Source organism: Tinamus guttatus, unplaced genomic scaffold, assembly GCF_059628265.1.
Source record: "Tinamus guttatus ecotype Peru unplaced genomic scaffold, ASM5962826v1 Tinamus_guttatus_pri_ptg000012l, whole genome shotgun sequence".
Lineage (NCBI taxonomy): Eukaryota > Metazoa > Chordata > Aves > Tinamiformes > Tinamidae > Tinamus > Tinamus guttatus.
Window position 1 is genome coordinate 546,382 of NW_028288546.1, and position 22,730 is coordinate 569,111.

General features: G+C 34.3%; 1 protein-coding gene across 3 annotated transcripts in view; it reads left to right on the top strand.

Moving 5' to 3' along the window:
• CSMD3 (CUB and Sushi multiple domains 3) overlaps window positions 1–22,730 on the top strand; it is a 574,767-nt gene that overhangs the window by 404,669 nt on the left and 147,368 nt on the right. For all 3 annotated transcript variants that reach the window (XM_088523156.1, XM_088523167.1, XM_088523178.1), the window contains 4 exons: window positions 12,477–12,668; window positions 16,358–16,496; window positions 19,128–19,315; window positions 22,141–22,335. In XM_088523156.1, coding sequence (XP_088379282.1) covers window positions 12,477–12,668; window positions 16,358–16,496; window positions 19,128–19,315; window positions 22,141–22,335 — 714 coding nt within the window. The remainder of the gene's footprint in view (window positions 1–12,476; window positions 12,669–16,357; window positions 16,497–19,127; window positions 19,316–22,140; window positions 22,336–22,730) is intronic.

Sequence of the window (22,730 nt, forward strand, 5' to 3'; positions counted from 1 at the left end):
CTGTCTCTGAAATGACAGTGGAAAATATAAGGTTCTGAAAGAAGGAATCTCTGCTTGATTTACGTATCTAATGTATAAAAAGAACAGAAATGCCTCTTTTTGTGAGTTCACATCTCATCATTAGGTGTATTGTCTTTGAGGTGAAGTATATTGTTTCTTTGTTGGATATTTGCAAGACATGACTCTGGACTCAAATATTTTCAACTTCTAGGTTCTTCTTTGAGATTAATTGAAAGAATTCAGTAAAAAGCAGAGCCCACAAAACCTGAACAGCAAACTATAAAGAGATGTGTATTAAAGCAGAATATTTGAAAATGTAATGTATATAGGTACAGAGTAAAATAAGAACCTCTGGGGGCTAAACAGTATGAAGGGTTTCAGAATGTGTTGTACAAATAGGACAATTCAATTGAATGCTGTAGCTGGAGAAGTGGTGCCTGAGGTCTTCACTTTTAAATTAGGTGCAGTTGAGAAGTTTACAACATGCCAAAGGCAACATGCACACTGAAAGTTCTTGTTATCATATATCCTCTCAGAACTCTCTGAGACAAGGGTTTTGGAGAAAAAAAAAAGAAAAAAAAAGAAATTATCAGTAACTTCATTTGGTCATTATATTCAGAACAAAGTAGAAAATTAGACCTTCAAGAAAAAAGAGAAAGAACAAATACATATTGTTACAGATATGAGCTGTATATCTCAGGGTCAATTGGAAGTATTGGATGTAACAAAACATTTTCTTCAGCTGACTTTACTTCAACTCACCAAGTTGAGAGTAGCCCATATGAGAAGGAGGAAGAGAAAGAAGTAGAAGGAGAGAAGGAGAAATGAAGACAAATGGAACATTAAGAAGCAAAAATGAGCTGATTATAATTCTGTGTGCTTAAAATAAATCATCTGATTGTGTCTTTGTTGTGGTTTGATGGGGTGGCAAATTTGGTAAGAGATGAATCCTCTTGCATCCCAGCTGATCCCCGAAGGTTAGAGGGACCGGGAGCAGCTGGACTTATCTCTTAATAGAGATACCAAATACTGTGTTAGCTATACGCCCAGCTCTGGCGGTGCTGAATTCATGAACAGTCTGCTGACTGTCGGTCTGATCACCTTCCTAGGAGCAAAGCCAGTTCCCAAGTAGTGGGATCAACTATAAGCTCGACTCTGGCAGTATTGGATTCATTGACAGTCTGCTGACCATTGTTCTGATCGCCTTCCAAGCAAGTGGTTGGGTTCATGAATAGCACAATTTATTCAAACTGCAACACTCTTAAATAGTCCTGAATGTATAATATCAGATCAAATCCTGTTGAAGGTAATGAGATTATTTCCAAAGATTTCAAGGGTCTTTGAATCTGCTATTTCATAGAAAGTTTAATCTCGGCTAACTTTTAACATATCAGGTACCATTTATTATTTATGCAGAAAGGCATCTGCATTCATCTCTCATAGCCTGTGAGTTACCTGTTCATAGCTGCACTTCTGAATCACTCAGCATTACAGACTTCATTCTGATCATGCTGAATCACTCAGCATTACAGACTTCATTCTGATCATGGTGAAGCATTCAGGAGCATTTCTGACTAAGTAAACAGAGTGCACAAATAGGATTTTATTCCAGCTTTATAAGACAGACAGTGCAAAACTAACCTGTTTTTTTTCTTCTTTTTTTTTTTTTTGGAATATGTGTTTTTTGTAAATATAGGCTGTAGCAGTATTTTATATCATGCAATAACATCTTCTGATGTAATGGTAAATGCCTTAGAATGCTCGGGTTTATTCTGCTGTCAGACTTACTTCACTTATGTTAAGATAGGACGAGAAGCTCTTTGGAATTGCTTGTCTCTGTGGACTGCAGAAAAAGCCTAGATAACTGAGTCAGATATATGCCTGCTTGGATGGCTTAAGTTTGGCAAAATTAATTTCTAGTCTGGAAGTATAATACATGATATTGTTTGTTCTGATTATGTTTAATGCTTACATGATTACAAGTTAGCTTTTGTGATTATGTTCAGTTCTGATTTATAGCCACAGAAAGTTATGCACCCAAATGTTCTGTTTCTTCATTTGTTGTTGTCATTCTGAGAAAGTCATATGCACCATTCTCTATTTAGAAAGATTTTTGAGACTGAATATTCTCTTTCATATTTCCATTTTGCAGTTGACCTGTTTAACCTGCACATGATTTGAGAAAGGATTTGAGGGATGTAACTGTTTTCTCCTCTGATCCTAAGATTTTCTGAAGACAGTAAAATAGGGAATAGTAGTATTCCCTAGTATTCCAGTAAAAAAGGGAATAGATAATAAAATAGGAAATTTATTTTCTCATTGTAATGCTTTTATAATCTGAGTTAGCTGATTTCATTCAGCCTTGAGAGGAGGCTTTTGGATTTAATGGTGTGAAATTTGAATGGTGAAACCATTTTCTCTGTTGGAAATATCTGTGAATGGTGCTTCAGAAAGTTAAATTCAGTGAGATAGTCCAGTGAACATTGTTTATTATTTGTAAGTTTTTTAATATGCTTTTAGTTTTGACAGATTTAAAATAAAGTAGCTATTCCTTCAATTACTTTTTGCCTTATCTCTTAAACAGCAAGTACTCTAGATGGAATTATCATAAATGATGCTTTCAATGACATAATTTGCAATCCCATCACATGTTTGGAAGGGGCCTTAAGTGCATCAGTAGCTATTATATCTTAGTTCAGTAGTATATAGGTTGGATATATGTCCTTTTTTAAGATAAATGCTATAAATTATTGTTTCCAGGTCAAATGCCTTGACAATGGCTTGTACATAGATCTATCTGCATGAATAGATGAGAGAAGCCAGAAAGCATTAAAAAAAAGTTAATTATAATTAATTGTTAAAATATAAATAAATAAATAAAAAGTCCTCTTTGTAATCTCACCGTAGAAAGCAATTTAATTATAGTAAAGGTTGAACTTCCTTGATTTAAACACCAGGCAACATAGTTTTGCCAAATTCTTGTCACTTACATCAATGCAAAGCCCATTCACTTGCCCTAAATTTGCAAATGTATAGTTTAAAATAGACTTTGTCTGTCTTAGTGGGATGGCATTTTTGAGAATTCAAGATGATTTAGGTCTAAATCGGGACTGTCATGTGAATCAGGTTAAATTTTAACATCCATATTTTGAATTCAAACATGCAAAATGAATTTCTTGAACATGAAAAAATATCTTGGAATGCTTTCATTTGAAGCAATATGAAAACCCACACTGTACTTCAGATTTTTAGGGTAAAATTTGTAATTCTGGTGAGCCATTGCACTTGAAAATAAAAACTTATTAAGTGCTTTATAATTGTTTATAAAACAAAATCAAACTGGAAGTGCAAAAATACCTTTATAGAACTGCCTTTATATTATAGTTAAAAAATTAAATTCCTCCTTAATCCGTTCCCTTTGGATGATCTATTCTTTTTCATTAAATTCTTTAAAATTCACATTTAATCTAAATAGTGTACAACACAGTGAAAACGTTTCTGTAATAGTAAATTTGTAAAATTCCATGACTTTAAAATACTGTCAAAGATTTAGATAATAGCATATTTTTATTTATTTTCAATATTTCATTTTACACAGTAAAAAATAAAAGTGTATAAACTATTCTAGGTTAAGTTATTCTGAATGCCAGTTGTCTTCCTAACTGATGGCTGTGACATCGGTAGAAAGGCATTACAATTTGGTCTGTATCTACATATGCAATTATATGTTCTTAGTCATAATGAGAAATCAGAGGATGAGGTAATGAGGAAGCCCAATCATCAAACTGTAATATGTGCTTAATAAAAATAGGTTGCCTCTTTAGGTTTCTTCAGGATGAAAAGATTGTCTTGATCGTTTTCTTGACATCTCTTACTGAAGCTTTCACTTCCCTGCATTACCTTTATTACCAGTAAGTGAGCAATGCCGCCTGAGATGAGGGCTTCCTACTTTTTGTCTTCTACTTGCAATGAAACTTCTTCCCCAACTACCTGTCCTGTGAGATTTCACCCTGAACTTTAATCTTTGCATTCATGTGCTGATGTTGAGCATTCAACAGTGCCCTTTCTTTGGTGTTACTACAGACAGCTACTGGCAGTATGAATGGCAAATTCATCAGCTCAAGTTCACAAGAATTATTTTGACAGAGTGTTGTGGGACAATAGGAGCAAGATATTTACTGTGTGTTTTCGGATGAGGTACTTCATTAAGTATTTGGTATAAGACACACAGGTGTATGCCAATATGCACAGAAGTGTATGCAGAAATGTGGGTATGGAAACCTTCCTCCCATTAGTCGCGGAAGTGATTCTGCTCTCTGTTTCTGTCTGACAAAAACTGGTATTGCATCAATCTCGCTTAGAAGTGGATTTTCTGCTCTTTGTCATTGTCAGTATAACTAGCTTCTTTATTTATGATTCATGTAAAATCCTTATAAATCTCTACACATATGCATGCACACGTGAATGTACACATGGTGGGCTCTTTCCTGGAGATATAGAAAGACTATTATGCCTTTTTCATGAACAGATTGCAGTAGAATGCACAAATAAATGAGATATCTATTTTGGGATATATCCTCCAAGGTCTTGTCTATATGTCACTTACACATCTCACATTTTCAGTTAATGAGTGTGACTGTCTGGGTTTTTCTATGTTATGCAATCCATATCATAGGAAAAACAGGCAATTTGAGATACTTATTGCTAGCTTGTAATGCAGGAAACAGATCTCAAAAACATAGCTAGAGAGAAGTTTGGGAAAATGGCCAAAATAGTTTTTTGTAAGTGAAATTCCTTGAAGGCAAACTAGATTTATACTTCACATTTGATATTTTTCATGTGCTATTATTAATCCTACTACCTTTTAGAAAGCTTCACTAATGGAACCCAAATCCTCTTTCTCAAGCAATAATTCTTTCAAATCATCTCTATGGACTTTGGAGTTCCATATTCATCTTCTTATTTCAGTTATGAGAAAAGCTACTTGACATGGAGTTTCTTCAAGTTTGCCACCTCATTGTCTGCTCCTATTTTTCCAGTTATCCCATTTGTGACTAAGGCTGGGTATTTTGTCATTTTTTTCAGCTAAAGGAGGATGTTAACTGCTATTTTATGCCTTTACAAATATATTTATATTTAAAATGTCATTAGCTGCCTAATTTCATAAATGACAGATTTAGCAAAGCCACTTGACTGAAGAATGCTCATCTTTCAATCTCCCATATATGAATATCAAAAAATTATTTTTTGAATGGTACCATTAGCTTACTGGCTGGACACGGTGAGCTGCACAGTCTCAGATGTAATCATTTACATAGAGGAATTCTAAAAACTCACAAAATAAAATTAAAATAAGAATCATAACTTCAGTTATCTTTCTATATCTAATCTTGATACAACTTAGCATGTGTTTTTTTTGTGTTTTGGGGAGGTATAATCATGCAACTCATGGGGAAAAGAAGCCATTTTCTGACAAACATTCTGTAACTTTTTGCAAGCAACCGCAGTGCTTTATACGCCCTATAAATTAGGATAATGCAGAAGGTATAACTCATAAATTTTAGATATAATGTAGATCAAGTAAATGGACAGAATATTATCAAATAATGAGGCCAGTTCTGTATCAAAGTCAAACTATTTAGTTATAGTACAAAAATCTGAAGCAAATATCAACCAAATCTTCAGGCAGATTAAACACTTCCTTACTCTTACCAGGTGTCATGTGATCTCCATCTGGCTGTACATTTAAGAATCCCCAAAATACCAAAGGGACTTTGAATCTCTAACAATATATGCATATGTGCAATTTGTGATAAAGGAATATAAACCAGAAAAAGTAGATAGTCTTAAAGATCTTTTCAACATAATATGTATTAAAAACTGAATGATTACTGATAGGATTTTCAATGTGTGGGATCAAAGAGCCTTGTGCCTGCTTCTTTCTAAGAATTTGTATTTATTTCCTTGTTTTCATAAGTATACATAAAGAAATATGTTACCTAAAGCAGAGACAGGTCTGCTATACAGGGATCGAAGAACCTTATTGTTCTGGAGGAAAAAAAAAAAAATTAAACAGGGTGAAGTTTTTCAATATTTTTGGAATAATTTTCATTAGGAGAGCATTGCCAGCATGATTACATATTGTCACACTATCCATGTTATGCTAATTTACATAAAATCATCTGAAACCATATGTCAATTAGTTTATCTGTGTCTGGGTTTCATACACAGTACCAGAGCTATGGGCAAAAGTTTGAGGGATATTACGGTACGGGATATCAGTACGAATAGTTCATATTTAGAAAGAATCTGATTAGGAATTTGGGAAAGATAACTCTTAAGTTTGTCCAAGAAGATGTGATAAAAGTTGTGTAGTAATTTAGTTATTCAAATGAATTTTATTCAAAACATCTGAAGTAAATTGACAGCAATATAACAAACAAAATAGTCTGTGTCATTAAACCCATTTTTGTTGTTTTACCCAAGAAGTAAAGTATATCTCATAGTAACCTCAGAGAAAATCTTCCAGAAAAGAACTTGTCCCCACCTTTCCCCCCTCAAAAATGCCATAAGAATATACCAGGTTACAATGTAAACAACCTTTTACACACAAGTCATTTTAAAATTACTATGTAATACTCCTGATTAACAATCAGGATAATACATGAAACAATACATGTAGAAAAAAGAGAAATGAAATATGCATATATCTTGATTTCAGGATTCACCAAGGAGTCTGTGTTTTCTAACTTGATAATGTAGTTAAGATAGATAAGAATGGCCAGTTGGCTATGCCAGAGCCTTGGGAAGTCTATGTAGCAGTGATTGCTGCTCAGGGAAGGTTGCGAGTGTGTCCTGGAAGCTACTAATAGCCAGTGCTATCTCCTCAACATCTATTGTTTCTTCATCTCTCCCAGTCCCCCAGCAGCGGGAGGAGCAAGTCTGGCTCTTTGTCCTGCCTCTTTGTCCTGGCTCTACGTGTTCCATGTAGACCTTCTTTTCTGACAGAAAATTGATTTAAGAATTCCATGTGTTGTCCAGTATCTTGATCTGCACCAGGGACATATACAAATATTTTAGCTATTTTCTTTCAAAGTCTTTTTATTTTGAATATTTGAGTATTATTTGAAACAGAAACTGTTTATTATTATTATTTGAAACAGAAACAGTTTAGGAGAGTAAACTATAAATTTCCCTGGTTTACTGTCATATTCACCTACTTTTTCTATGAAAAAATGGGTACATTTCTAAATTTCTGCTAGGTCTACAGCAAACTCAGATGTTAAAAACAGATGAATTTATCTCAACTGTATTTCAGTTGATATAGGTCTGAGTGAAAGCACTGTGGTCATTTTATGCTTCCTTTTTTTCAGAGAGAAGCTGTTTGTAAGATGAGTTTGAGATAGCAAATATCAGGGTGACCTGATTCTCAAGCAGACAGTATTAAAGATGCAGGGAGACTGAAGTGTCCATATGGGTAAAGATATTACACGGGGTTTGGGATAGTCTGAATTTTGAAGCTGTAGTCTGTCAGGATTGGATGAGGCTAATGAAAGTTTGGACGACTAACAATTGTAAAAGGTTTTGATCTAAAGTGATAGGAATTTAGAAGTATATGTTGTTTTGAATTGTTTAAGACTATCTTGGTTTAGGAATAAATTTGTTTGACATGTTTCAAGTTCTGAATGATTTTAAATTTGTTAAGCCTAAAACTTTTGCCTTTAATTGGTGCCCTGAAAAAGAAAAAAATTTTTTTTTTTAATAAACAAGTGAATTTCTTCTTTCTCCTCTCTCCAGAAGATATGAACAAATTAATCAAAAAAAAAAATCAGGGTTGGGATTTAGGCTCTTTACTGATGCTAGACTTGGCATACATTAAGAAATTTAATTTAGAAGTCACGGTTAACAATGAAAAATCCTGGGATGTTTATTATATTGATCCTAATGCTAGGACATTTATTGTATTGATTAGAGCATTAGTGGAGTCTATTACTGCTTTGTCGCACTTCCAATGCCATGATTCAGAGTACCCTTCCTGAATGAAAATGGGGCTGTCAACCTGGGACATAGCAATCATATGAAATTGCCTGGGCTCATGATCTTTCAGGAAGCTTTGGACTCTGGCATAATCTTACCTTTTATGAGGCAGGAGTGACCAACTTGCAATAGTTTTGTTATCTAATTTATTGCATAAAATGTATGCTGGTTCCTTACTATGGATATATCAAAACGTATCAGTACTTCACATCAAGGAAATTTTTAGCCAGATCTGTGTTTAAATGCTTCCTGGATATGACTGCATAATCTTTTAAAGAGTCTTGTAGCTCTGTAGGAGCACTTGTACAGTCACATGCAGTTCAGTGATAACATTTAAAGAAATTCTCTCTTCTCAGTCTTTAATGACCACCTGCAAAGATCTGGTAGATGTACGTATGCTCTTACAACAAGCACAAACAAGCTTCCTATACGGCTTGTCTCCTATGAGTCTCCAAAACAAGATTCTACCCCAGTTCTTTCAAGTCATGTAGCAGAAATGAAGTCAGATTAGTGTCTTGTGCCTGTATATTAGCAAACGTTCTATGGAGAGCTAGTGATCAAAGTCTGTATTAGGGATTATATTGTAGGTATATATTAAAACTCACTTGTGTGTCCTTTGGTTATTTCTGCATTAGTGAGTAGCATTGAACAGCAGACCTGATCTGTAGTTTGAAATTGCTGATCTTTTTCCTGGTATCCAGAACAGTGTTCCAGTGTAAATCAAGTCACAGAAAACGGGTGCCATCTGGAGTTTATTTAAAAAAAAAAAAAAAAAAAAAAAAAAAAAGAATGTGACCTGAAATATTAATGTGAATATATACTCTATATTCCTATCTTGAGCATGTAGGCAAGGTCTTTATGCCTTGTCTGTGCCCTAACACATAATCTCCTGATACTAATTTGAGCATCACGTCTCATTAAGCGCCCATCCTGAAGGTGGTGTTCTTTAGTCTTTTAGAGTGGCATAAGTGTATTGGCTGTTTGCATTGCAATTATTCCACACTAGAGAAAGAATATATTTTTTTCTATCCTTCTGTATTCATTAGCAAAAAACCCTCAGCTAGACATGGTCTTATCCTACACATAACTGTTTTGCACCTATCATACTGCATGTGCTAGGTAATAGAAGCCTGTTAGAATTTGTCTTTTTCTCATCTGAAATGTAGCAATTTAGCACATTATATTTACTGATCACGCTTCACGAGTTATAAAAGACAATATGACCAGAAGTCTCTTCTTAACTGTGAGCTTAAAATGAATCTAATAGAATACAAATCAACAAACCTTTCCCTTAATTTAGCTATTAATCTGTGACAAAGAGCTTTAGAGCCTATATATGAATTTATGGTGAACTGTGATAGCCAACTCCATTGATTTTGTAGAAAGCTTTCAAGACTGCATTGCAGATATTGCAGAAAGGTTATAAGGGACTTAATCTTTTCTTGTTTTTTTTGCTTACTCCACATATTTTCATGAGGAATGATGAAAGTGGTGATTGAGGTCCCTGATCATCTAATAAGAGGGAAAAAAAAGAACAAGGTTCTTGTGCTGGAATATACACTTCATCTATAAAGCAGTAGCATCTATAGCATATATAAAGTTTCTCAAAAAGAGAGAAAGATAGACTAAAGAAATATCATGAAAATAAATATTCAAAATAAGCACAATAGAGAGGCAAATAGAGAGTAGAGAATGCATTAGAGAACACATCCCACTAAGACAATAGTAGTTGGGGACCCCCTTCCCAGATCAAGTAAACAAGCAAACCACTGTTCTCAATAGTAGCAGTGCTATACTAGAGTCAGGCAAATGAAAAGGAATGATGAGAGAAGAGCAGAAGTTACAGAAATCTGTGATTAAGGAATCCATATATGAATATATGGTTAATATATGTTTACTGTCAAGGAATGCACTGGTTTTATAGCTATATCCAGTGCTGAGATTTTTCTTTGCCAGCTTCCTTCCTATAGAGCTATATTTTAACCTTGCCCCAGGGAAAAGGTATCTTTGTATTTGAGAGTTCTTATTCTGACAATTTGATTTATCAGAAAAAAAAAAAAAGTCATTTTCCTCTCCTTTTAAGGCAGATATAAACTGCTAAGTGAGTCAGAACAACATCCTTCTTAGGACAGAAGTTAGATGTCTAACATAAGGTATTCATATAGGATTCTTCTCTCAATGGAATAAAAGATTGACACATTGGGAGGAAGTTTTAGCTGTTTTTACATTAGAATGCTAAATATCTAAAACAGTAGATGCTTCTCCCTTTTTCTATTGACCATAGGGGAAATCTAGAAAATAAGCCTACTAATAAGTAGTTTCACATGGTGAAAATTAGATTTAAAAAATCCCACTCCTTATTTAAGAGGCCTTTAGAAATGTGATTAGAAAGAAACATCTGTGCTTGTCAGAAATACTGTAAGAGAATCATTTATTTACACCTTAAGCTCCCACAGAAGTGTAGAAAGTTGTTTGAAAATGTGCAAAGTATTTCCTAGTTTATCCTTTTTTAAATGAAAGGAAAAACTGAAGATGAAAATCATTTTTTAAGGAAATGTATATTCCTCAGTTCTAGGTATATATATAGGGTCTATATTTAGGTAATATATGTATTTTGAATTGGAAGTGAGAGATATAAAACCAATTGGAGTGTCTATTCTCAACTAACATGGAGATTTTTATAGATATAAATTAAGTATTCAGAGCAAGAGATGCATTACTAATTACCTGTGTTGACTTTTCATTTTTCATAAAAGTATCCCTGTGTACATATGCCAGAATTTTATCCAAAAGCCAAAGTTGTGCAGATTATCTTGATACTTCTAAATTAGTAATTTTATAACTTTACGTTATACTTGCAAGTAAGAAATCATCACTGCCATTGTTATCCTGATGATCATATTGAAAAAATGTCACACAACACTACTACATGAATAAATACATAACATACCAGGTAGTATGGATATTATCAAGGTTTTATTTCTTTCTGTCTTAAAGTGCACCCTTAAAGCAGAAGTTCAAAAAAAAAAAAAAATAGAAGCAAAATAATGTTCCACAGGTTTTAGACCAATTAAGACAAATTGATTTATGAGAAAGTTAAAAATAAATATATCTTTTCATGGCTACTTTTTTTTGTTGTTATTTGTTTTTTCTTAGTGTTATGTTCTCTTACCTTTTATCCATATAAAATATAGTAGTTTTTTCTTTATCAAACTATCAAGAGTTTTTGTATGATATTCATGGTTGTCTCTAAAATAGCAGCTTATCCTGTCTGTCAGATTTTTTCATAAATCCTTCAATTAGATTTTATACTCTTGCAGAGCCTTGTAGATGGCTCAGCAAACTGACAAATGAGAATCAGACTTCTACAGACTGAATGTTTAAAAACTTAAAATCTGGACTTCATAGCAATTTATCTGTTTCAGCTGTGGGGGCAGAATCCCTGCCATCTTTAGCATTCTAGGGCTATAATACAAAAATGAGCTCAAAATAGAAAATAAAAAAAAATAAAGGGGAAAAAAAAAACCCACAATGTTTACTTAATAGCACAGAAAAAAATTAGTTTGAAGATGACTTTTGGAGGCCTCTAGTCCAATGCCCTGATTAGAGCAGTCAAACAGATACAGCTGCTTGACTGTCTCCAAGGTTGGAGATACCACCAACTCTGTGGAAAAAAAAATGTTCCAGGGTTTGACCGCTGATGCTGAAGCAGCTTTTCTTTTCATGTAGTTGTAATTTCCCTTGTTGCAACACCTGTATATTTCCTGCACATTCTGCAGCAGCCTGCACTAGGGAGCTGGCTCTGTGTTCTGTGCTGGGAGGGGAAGACACACTCTTCTTCCTCAAGCAAGGAAACCCACCACTCCTCTCTTCAGGGCTCACTTCTCTTGCTTAACATTTCAAAGAAGTAATTACTTCATTTTTGAGGTCTCTGGAGGAAATTTTCCCTAACTTATATATATATATTTATTATTATTATTATCTTCTTTTCTCAGGACACTTTCTAATGTGTCCTGAGTAAGAAACCAGTAAGGAACATCCAAAGTAATTTTTGATTAATCTTTGATTACTGGAATACTTGATTTCTAGGGAAATAATCTTTTTAAATCTTTTTTTTTTCTTAAAAAATATTGTAAATACACAAAATCACCCACACTTTAAAACCACACAAATGCTGTTGGCATTAGCACCTCAAGAAAAGCCATCTGAATTAAACCCTAGGCCTGCCACTTTATGTTTATCTTACATAAACCACCACTTTCAGGGGGACCACTTCCACAAATAACCCTGACTTTTGTTGTGTATTTATAGAACATACAATAAGTTGCAGTTCTGTAATAAAAGCAGTGAGTGAGATACCTGAAAGAAAATTTTAAAGACAAATTGGACTGGCTTTTTTTCTTTTTATTTTTTTTTTATTTTTTGCTTCTCCTATATAGGCTCTGTAGCTACTGCCTGTCGTGATCCTGGTGTCCCCATGAATGGAACTAGAAATGGGGATGGAAGAGAACCTGGAGACACTGTCCTCTTCCAGTGTGACCCTGGATATGAACTGCAAGGAGATGAGAGAATAACCTGCATTCAGGTAGAAAACCGGTACTTCTGGCAGCCCAATCCACCAGTCTGTATAGGTACGCAGAAAACCTGAGGGAATGCTTTCCTAATTTGTGAAATCCTGGTGTAATTAATCATATTGCATTAGAAATTGCCTTTGTGGAGCAAATGCATAAGGGTATCATGCACCTAATAACTTACTCTGTATAAAGCTTCAATGGATGTTAGCAAGATCTTTTTGCTGTAGTTGTCCATGTAATAGCTCTTGTCCTAATCAAGGCCATTTCATTTATAATTTGATGGCCTGTGACACAGAGAGCAAGAGTATCATTGCTAAAGACACTGTTAGCTTTGGTTTAAAACTTGAAAAATGATAATTTGGTTAAAGTTAATGTGCCTTAATGTGCAAACCATGACAGATGATAACCTAGTAAATTTAGACACCAGGTAAAATTATGTAAGAACTAATATAGGATGCATTAGAAAATAGTTAGAAGATGGTAGAATAATTGCTGTGACAATTTGTAATTACAAAACACTGGCCACTTCTGAAGCAGAGTGATGAATAATCAAGGAGAAAAGTTACTTGCAAAGACCCTTCTGAGTAATTTACTAAATTCTGTGGTGAGGTCCAGGAATGTGTCCAAAATAGATATATTAAAGCTTAGTCCTTATGTTAATTGGCCTCATTTAATACTGCTTTAAAAATATTTTTTTCAACTGAAAATCTGAACTAGTGATTTCAGTGATTATTAGTACTGAGTTGATAATATTATTAAATACATTAAATACAGGTGCTCACAGATACATGCACTTGTTTTCTTTAACTGTGTACATTAATTTGTTTGTCTAATACTTATAAGATCCACAGGCTATGCAGAAACACCAATAGTAGCAAGAATGCATGTTATGATGACTAAATGGCTGAAAGTAAGGCTTGAAGATATTCAGTGATGATTTCTCTGTGAATTTATGTTATTTGGCAATCTGAGCTGCTAAGACACTAGATTGATGTTTAAACTTGACTTGGAGCCCAAAGACTTCACAATTCTCTGAGTACATTCTGAATTTCATTTTTTTTCCAAACATGTAATATATTCATTTGTGTTTTGTTGTTTCATGCCTGTGTATCTAACCTGTAAAAGGTTTAGTCTACACATAACTTCAGCTTCATCATGATTATTATTTTGCTTTACAAAACATCAGTTTGTTAGAAGAATGAAAAGCAAGAATAATTCTTGAGGTGTATGGGTATAGCATGCTCTAGATTTATTTCTATCAGCTTTTTTTCACTAGAAAATCACTTCTCAAACTCCCTAATTATTAATGTTGAAGGCTCAGTAACTGTACTTACAAATGCTTCTTGCAGTGGGGTTGCCTTGGTTGTTTGCCTTTACATAGTCTTGTCTATAACAAAGCTTTATGGCCTTCACTTAAAAGGAAATAGCAATGGGGAAGTTACCAGGAGCTAATTATAGTGGTTCTATTATTTTAATTTTTTTAAGAGATGGGAAATTAGAGTTTCTTCTATATTGAATATTTTCTGAAAATCTGTAGCTGAGATTCCGTGTTTCGGAACTAAAAAGTACAGAAAATACTTGTGTAAAGGAATCTTACTGTTTTCGCTTTGTCCAGTTCTTTTACTCACACAAAATATCAACAACATCAACAATCTCGATAATTACTTTTCTGTAAAATAGAATATTTTTAAGAATATGCATGGATTTTGTTTGTTCCTGTTGTTTTGTTTTAAACAATGTCTTCATTTCTCATGAATTCAAGTCTCGTTTCATAAAGCAAAATTTCCATAAAGACAAAAATCACAATGAAAACTCAATAATCGGTATGATTTGGATTTCAAACTCCTATGAAACAAGTAAACTTCAAGCACATTTGAATTTTCTGAAGATCTGGCATGAGTTATTATCTTGTATTTAATAGAGATCATTTAAATTCTGTATTTATTGTATTTGTATTATTGTATTATCTCTCTTTAAAACTATTTGGTTATAGGAAATAAACTTAATGTTTGATTTTCATTCTTGAGGTAGATAGGTGGTGCAACTTGCAAATTTAAAGTACTTGAAGAGTATGCACCCTACTGAAGAACGTTAGTTTTAGGTGATGAACTACCTTTATATTCCATGCTTTCTCACAGTTCAAGGTTATTTTGTGCAGCTTTTCAGCAGGATAAAAGGGGTACTGAGATCCCTTTTTTACAGTTAGAGGAACAAGATTACAGTTTTATATTTTTTTAAAAAAAATCTGAATTGTAACAATGAGGCATTAAATAAAATATACTTCTGCTAAGGAACATTATTAACCTTAATCTTGGGGAGGCAAAATAATCACAGCTATGACCCTTATTGTAAAACCAGTTAAACTTCTTTCTTTGTTTCACAATATATACAATTTTTCAAAACTCTGTTTAGCTTTTAAAAATTTCTGAGAAACTACCGTCATGATAAAATATGTGTTTGGCAATTGTAAAGAAAAGGAAATCATCAGTGGTAGCAGTCTGGGAAGATCATTCAGTGCAGTTTTAGATTTATGTTCCTATCTGCTTTAAGAAAAATATACCAAATTTGGAATTTATTGTACCAAAATATAATTAATTTTAATTATATTTTAATATAATTAAATAGATAATAAGATTTTAATATCTTATTTAGATTTTAATTATATTTTTCTTCTAGGGTAATTTAGCTCTCTCCTCTTCTTAGGAAAAAATTATAAAATGGGCAAATATTATGCTCCTTCTGATATGTAATGTAACTCCAGTTGCATTAATCTACTTAGATTTTCTAATTGCATAACCTGAGTTCTTAAATGATTTATAATTTATTTCTCATGACATTAAGAAATACTATGTATATTTCTCAGTTGATCTACTGAATATAAAGGACTTTATACAATATTTGACTCACAGAGTCTTTACTATAAATCCAAGTTTGGAAGAAACAAGAATCAAAAAATGGAGTGATTGATTCCACTCCCTGATACTGCAGGTGATCACATTATAGAATTGTGTTTCACAAAATGATACATCTACATGTTTACGCCCATGAGTCATCTGAACACAATTTAAGAAACTCTGTTAAAAAATACACCTCTCTAGAAAACATGCTTATTTTCTTGTTTCTGCATGAAAAGAATGCTGAATTATTTTTATCAAGTATTTACTGTTCTAGACTACAAAAGGCACAAAACTGAGGAACCTCAAAATGACACAGAAAAATCTATCGTTTCTGTTCTGAATGTGCTTGATAGACATTTTCTTTACGTTCAAGTGTGCAAACTGCAATTACTGGAATGCTTTGCTGGGCTTGTATCAGTATTGATCTGAATTAATTATCAGTTCTGTCATGTGAGAATGCATGTAGTTGCATTAGTGTAAGTAAGTAAATTGTATCTCATATTCTACAGAGCTTCTTTTAAAAAGCCTATAACAAGAATTTGAAAGGGAAAAGCTAATGTCATTTTATGTCAACAGCCAAAGCCTTTCTTCAGTTCAGTGTTTTCAGAAGAACACTGGCCTGGATATAGTGCCATGGAGACAAATAAAAGGATATAAAGTTCAGAAACAAGTGCTTCACTTGGTAGTAATTAATATCTGACTAAGGGGAAATGTCAATTCAGCTTTTGTTTCTATTAAAGCTCAGTTGTTTCCAGTTTAACTTTGGGAGGACATTAAATGTCAGTGAACAGATTGCTTCTTTTTTTTTTCTGCCATCTCTCCTCAAATCCAATTTGTTTTTATTTATAGCTCCCTGTGGAGGAAACTTGACCGGCTCATCAGGTTTTATACTGTCACCAAACTTTCCTCATCCATATCCCCACAGCAGAGACTGTGACTGGACTATCACTGTTAATAATGATTATGTTATATCGTTGGCATTTATCAGGTAAACTGCTACTTGCTCATAATTTTTAAAATCATATTTGCTACTTAACTATTGGCAGTTATTCAAAAGATCTATAGGATAACATCTGGTATACCTGCAATGGCTATCAAGGCGATGCATAATTATTATCTTTGGTGGCAATCTCAGTGGGGACACTCAAGTATTCAATATGCACAGCGCTTGAGCTTGTTAATGAGATCTTCCTGGGCACACTTAGGTTGCGTGGGATGTGGTGGAAGTGGTGCATTTGTGAGGACTCTATCAATCAGAGCAGCTGGTGTGGGCTAATCCATTGTGTCCTGCCTAACCCAGGAGGGAGGCCTTGGAGGAGGATACCTATACACTGACCACATTTCATATGCCACACTCTCCCAATATTTAAACAAAAAATCTAAATAAGTGTTTAAATGTGGTTGTATTAGCCCATATAGCTTTGTGAACAACTGAAGGTGCTGCAGTCGTGGTTAAGTGAAACAGTTTCAGCATTTCCATTTATCACAGTGCAGTTTGGCTGAATGGAGCTCACAAAGGATATTCTGCTCTCTGCACTATCTGTAACCCCTTGTTGAAATTAATTGACTTATTTACTATGTGTGAAAAATAGACCTACAAATTACGACATATGATAATACCATATGCAAGATAAAAATGTTGGTTGTAGTGTCCCATTAAAATAAATAAACCAAAATTCTGGAATTAAAAAAAAAAAATCTACTAAATATCGTGAAATAATTCTTCTGAGTGGGACGCATTCCAGGTAACTGTTAAACTCAAAGACGCAAAATATTCCTTTTCAAAAATCCAGGCTGTTAATCTTTGCATTTCTTCTAGAAGGAAATATTTTGGAAAAATTTGGTGGATCAGGTCTTTAATGTTGTGAAATGTTGCAGTTTGAAAGCCGTAGTGGTAGTGGTGGTGGTGGTGGGGGAAGGAGATATCAAATCAGTATCGGATTCCCGAACAGTCTGTGGACCGTAGGTCCGATCACCTTCCTAGGAGCGAATCGAGTTCCCAAACAGTGGGATCAACTATAAGCTCGACCCTGGCAATATCGGATTCACGAACAGTCTGTCAACTGTAGGTCCGATCACCTCCCCGCCCGAACAAGTAGTCGAGTTCACAAACAGTATGATTTATTCAAATGCAACATTTACAAAGCAGGTTTCGGATGTCAGTACAGGAAATTCTCTACTAGAGCATGGGGTTTTAGCTAGCTCTGATGTACAAATGTGCAATCACCACTCACCCCAGAAGATGGGAGAGGGCTCTCTCAGTCTCGAGTCTCCTCAGGCAGCGTCCCAACCCGAGGGGAGGAAAGGGGGATCAGCCTGTTGACTGACCCAGGAGTTACGATGGATTCTTCCCTCCTCCTTTTCATCCTTAGTTCACCTTTTATACTTTTCTTTACATTCAGGTAGAGCTTGAGTGACTAGAGTCATACTTAATATTGTTATTGATTGGTGAAAAAGTTTCTTGCTTTCATTTAAAGGTACAATCAATCAAAAATCTAGAGCCCATGCTCAGGGAGGAGTGGTCGTACCTCGGAGGCGGGTAACTTTTGCGATAGAGGTGTGATTTTCACATTATAATGAGCAAAGTTCAAGCAAAGTTCATCCAAAAGGAGTGATTTGCCACCTTTCCTGGCTCAAACGGACACGTTATCGTATATCTCCCATTAGACAGCTACTCTTCGGCTTATCAGCGGCCCAGCACAGGGAGTGCAACAGAGTTTGGCCGCGATGCCTTCACTCCGCTCCATCCTCCGTTACTCCCCTTTGCAGCTGCCAGGAGGGCAGATTGTGCTGCCCAGGGAACCGTGGAGGAGCAGAGTCCGTGCGCACCAGCCATCCTGGAAGTGGCAACTGTGTATCACCCCAAGGAGCTTCTGTAATGCCAAAACTTCTGCTAGGCCCTAGTTTTCCTGTCAGTTCCTGCTTTCAAACAATTCTTTCAGAAACAATTCTTCCACAAATGCCTATATTGGTTTATATCAGAAGCTAGTGACTATTAAAGATAGAATACTTCTAGTGATTATAGTTCTATTTTTGATGTCTCTTTTTTGTGCAAGGACAATAGGAAGTTTGTTTAATTCTCTGCCCTTAACTAAAATTAAGTTCAAAATCCATCTGAACATCATGACAGAAAGCAGGGGGAATGTTTAAATACTAGACCTTCTGGACTATATTGATGATGCTTAAAATGTTACCTCAGAGTTTTTGGAGGATTATCCCTTTACAGTGTGAAAATGCTCAGGCTGCCTACGGGTGCACAATCTAGTATTCTGCAGCTGACTGCATTGTATCATAAAGCATTTCTTCCAGAGATTCCTGTAGATTCTAACTTTCTTTTTCTTATTTCTATTTTCTATTTCTAAGATTTAGAAATATTTCCTATTATCAGTATTTTCAGTTTACATATTTTGCTGACTAGCAGCTACATAATATTATTTTCTAAGCAGAGAGTCAATAAATACAGGTTTTCATAGATTTTTAATTAAGTATTTACACAAATGATTATTCTGAGGTTATCTTTTTTTCTTTTATGAAATCACAAATGTTAATATTTTATTTGAGTCAAAATGTTATGCCAAGCATATTCTAGCTGCCTTTTTTTGTTGTTGTTGTTCTACAGTTTCAGTATAGAACCAAATTATGACTTTCTTTATATCTATGATGGGCCAGACACTAATAGCCCACTGATTGGGAGCTTTCAAGATAGCAAGCTGCCTGAGAGGATAGAAAGTAGTTCAAACACCATGCATCTGGCTTTTCGGAGTGATGGATCTGTTAGTTTCACTGGTTTCCACCTGGAGTACAAAGGTAAAGGAAATATTTTTTCTCTTCCATTAAAAACGTTCAATACATGAGAATAAATCTTCTCTGTCTTGTGATGCTTCGGTTTTGCCTATGCGATATCTATTCATATAAAACAGAGCATTGTAAAAATAGCAATTTAAGATCGAGCTTCTACTATATTATATCATATCATATATCATATCATATGATATATGACACATGATGATGTTAAAATCACAGTTTAAAAAAAAACACAACCAAAGTTATCATTTGTTTCTTACAAAAATAATGATTCATTGACAACACTTTCCAGAATGTTCTTTTTTCCCCCCAATGTTTAATTCATTTTATCTTTCCTTTATTTAGTAAGGTATTTTGGCATATTTGCGTCTCAGATTCCTGTAAAATGAAAAAAAAAAATCCAGATTCTTGACCAAAATGAAAAACTCCTGGACTAGACCTCTGTACGGCAGGCCATAGTAGATCCTTCAGATGATTAGCAGCATGGAGTACATGACATAATAGGAGAGGCTGAGGAAACTGGGTTTGATCAGGAAGAAGCTGGCTTCAGTTAGCTGGCTTCCTTCTACCACATTTGAATTCTTTCTTCATAGATTATAGCCTGATGCAGTGACTTTCCGAGTTTGCTTCTCAGGTACTTTAGATTTTCAGAAGTAATTTGAAGGTGCTAAGTATTTCAGATTTTATTTTTAAGAATAGTTATTAAGAACCTTGGATTTCCACAGTGACATTGTAAGTGTTTAGTCAGCAGTTTCAAAAATCTGTCACAACCATATATTTGGAGAAAAGAAAATTACACGACTGTCATTGTTCCCCACAGAAAGTTTGTGCTATGACAGATAATGTCTTTCCTCAGTTTTTGGTTTACACACCAGATATAATAGGTTGCCTTATCTATACAATCCTTAATCCGAGGGTCTGCTAGAATTCTGAAAAGTCAATTTCTTGTTGTAAACTCAATAGTTATCTCACAATATGTAGCTTTTTTTGTAGTTCAGTTAGAAAGGACTTCATTCTTTTCAATTCTAGCTGTTATCAAAATGTTGAGATGCACCTGAATTAAATGCACTGTTTCATTCAAAGTTGAGAATTTGAACTTGAAAGGTCTGTCAAACTTCCCAAGTGAGAGTGTAGTTGGATTACATAGTAGTTATTATGATAATTATGTGATATGTTAAAGAGTTTCTAATAAAGTATACATCTTAACTTTTATCTGGACCACATAATTTCAGAATATGAGTGTTACCGAGGCTTTAGCCTTTCTTTCTGTGTTGTATTTTGAAGCACTGTCATTCAGAATAGGAGGTAGTTAAGTGTCCCAGGCACCAAATTGGAACTACCTAAATGAATCATCTTGAATCTCTAATATCTGTTCTTAATAAACTATGTTTTGTAACTATTAGTAGTCATTGTGTGGGTTTTCATATCAGAAGCAATGTTGTGCGGGTTGGAGATATAAATGTGATAAAATGTTAACCACATTAGGAGATCCTCACATTCCTTTGGAAAATTTGATGTTGACATTTCAGAAGAGTTAATCCTTGTCTCCTTATTCAAATGCAAATATAACTTTATGATTTTGCAATGTATCTTTTTCTTTCCTCTCATAAATATTACAGTATACAAATGGGCACAGGAGATCAAACAAACAGACTGTTTCCTTCAGTATCTTCTCTCTTGTAGTTACTTATAGCAGATATGTGACTAACGTATAACAAAATGATTGAACATTTAATGATTTTTCCCTAGTACCTGTAAGCTTTGAGAAAATCTAGCTTGGGAACCTACAGAATCCAAGGAAGAGTCCGTGTATTTAAAGCTCTTAAATAGCCTTCCAAGATTTTTGAAGCCCACGTAGTCTTCTGGCAATGCTACCAGCCTGCAGGAGAAAGCTCCACAGTGTGAATAAGCATGCTGTAGTAAAACACCTCTTTAGCTGATTTTCAAATTGGCCGTTGATAACTCCATTTGTTTCCTCCTAGTTCTTGCAGGGAGTAAATGATTCCCTATTGATCCTCTCCATGACACCCATAAACAACTAAGAAGAAAATCTGGAATTTCTATCCTCTACCTGATAAAATAAATTAGTCTCCATTCTGCATGGCACAAAAGTGTCACCTCATTCCAGCTTCTGCCATTTCCTGATACCTTTACTGTTACTTCATTAATAGAAAAAAAAAATGGTGTATTAGTGCTGTTATTTAAAAGTCCTGCATTATTATTTCCGTGCAGTTTCTTATTCCTTGGCTATTAGATGTACTGTTTTTCATGTTATGGAAGGAGAGGGAATGCAAGGATAAGGGTATATGGATGTTAGAAGGAATTTTCAAAAAAAATAGCCATAGCTGTTTGCAGCAAAGGAAGGAGATCTCAGGAATAGTTTCATGTTGTGTCCTCCAGTGAGAAAAGAAAAATTGTATGAAAATACATCAAACGATATATAGGGATACAGATATCTACCTGTGGTTTATTAATTCTGAATAAATTGTGAAATGTGGCTCATATGCATACTTTTTATTTCATCTAAAGTAGGTATTGTATTGGCTCCCCCCCACTTCAGTTTTAAGACCTCATCACATTAAGATGCATCTAGTCTGGTGGGATCATTCCATAAAATGTAAGTTAAGGTTTCCTAATTAACTATGTTTCTCGTCATAGTGAACCCAGGAAAAAGAGTTCTTATAATGGTGCTCTATAGGTATAATCAGGGAAAAAATATAAGAAATGTGGGGATCCTCACAGGATGCTCAAACAGACTTTGACAGAGCACCAGAAAATGTTTGTAAAGTTTCATATTTTTCTCAGAATTACACTTGATTATTTTATAGCAAAACTGCGTGAATCTTGCTTTGATCCTGGGAATATAATGAATGGAACAAGACTTGGAATGGATTATAAATTGGGGTCAACTGTCACATATTACTGCGATCCTGGTTATGTTCTTCAAGGATATTCCACGCTAACGTGTATCATGGGAGATGATGGAAGACCTGGATGGAACAGAGCGCTGCCCAGTTGCCATGGTAAGAGAAGGATTTCATGTACTATTGTTGCTTTTGGTATTCTTGTTTTGTCACATGGAAGAAACAGACACAAAAATAGAATAAGTTTTTATAATTTTAATAAACTTCTTTAAGGCAAGTACTCTTTACAGCAGTATATTTAATGAAAATGTCATGTTTGACATTTACTCTTTTAGTATCACTGGTTAAATATTTTACAAGTTACTATTGAAGACATATGCCTACTTTTATTGAGTCAGCAATTTTTCAACAAAGCATACGAATATATGACTGGGATATTTATTTAAATAGAGCATTAACTATCTTCTTAATGTCTCCATATATTTTTGATTCTTTTTATGACTATTTTTTTAAAATGGCATAAGAACTTTAGTTAACTATTTTGTTTACACCAG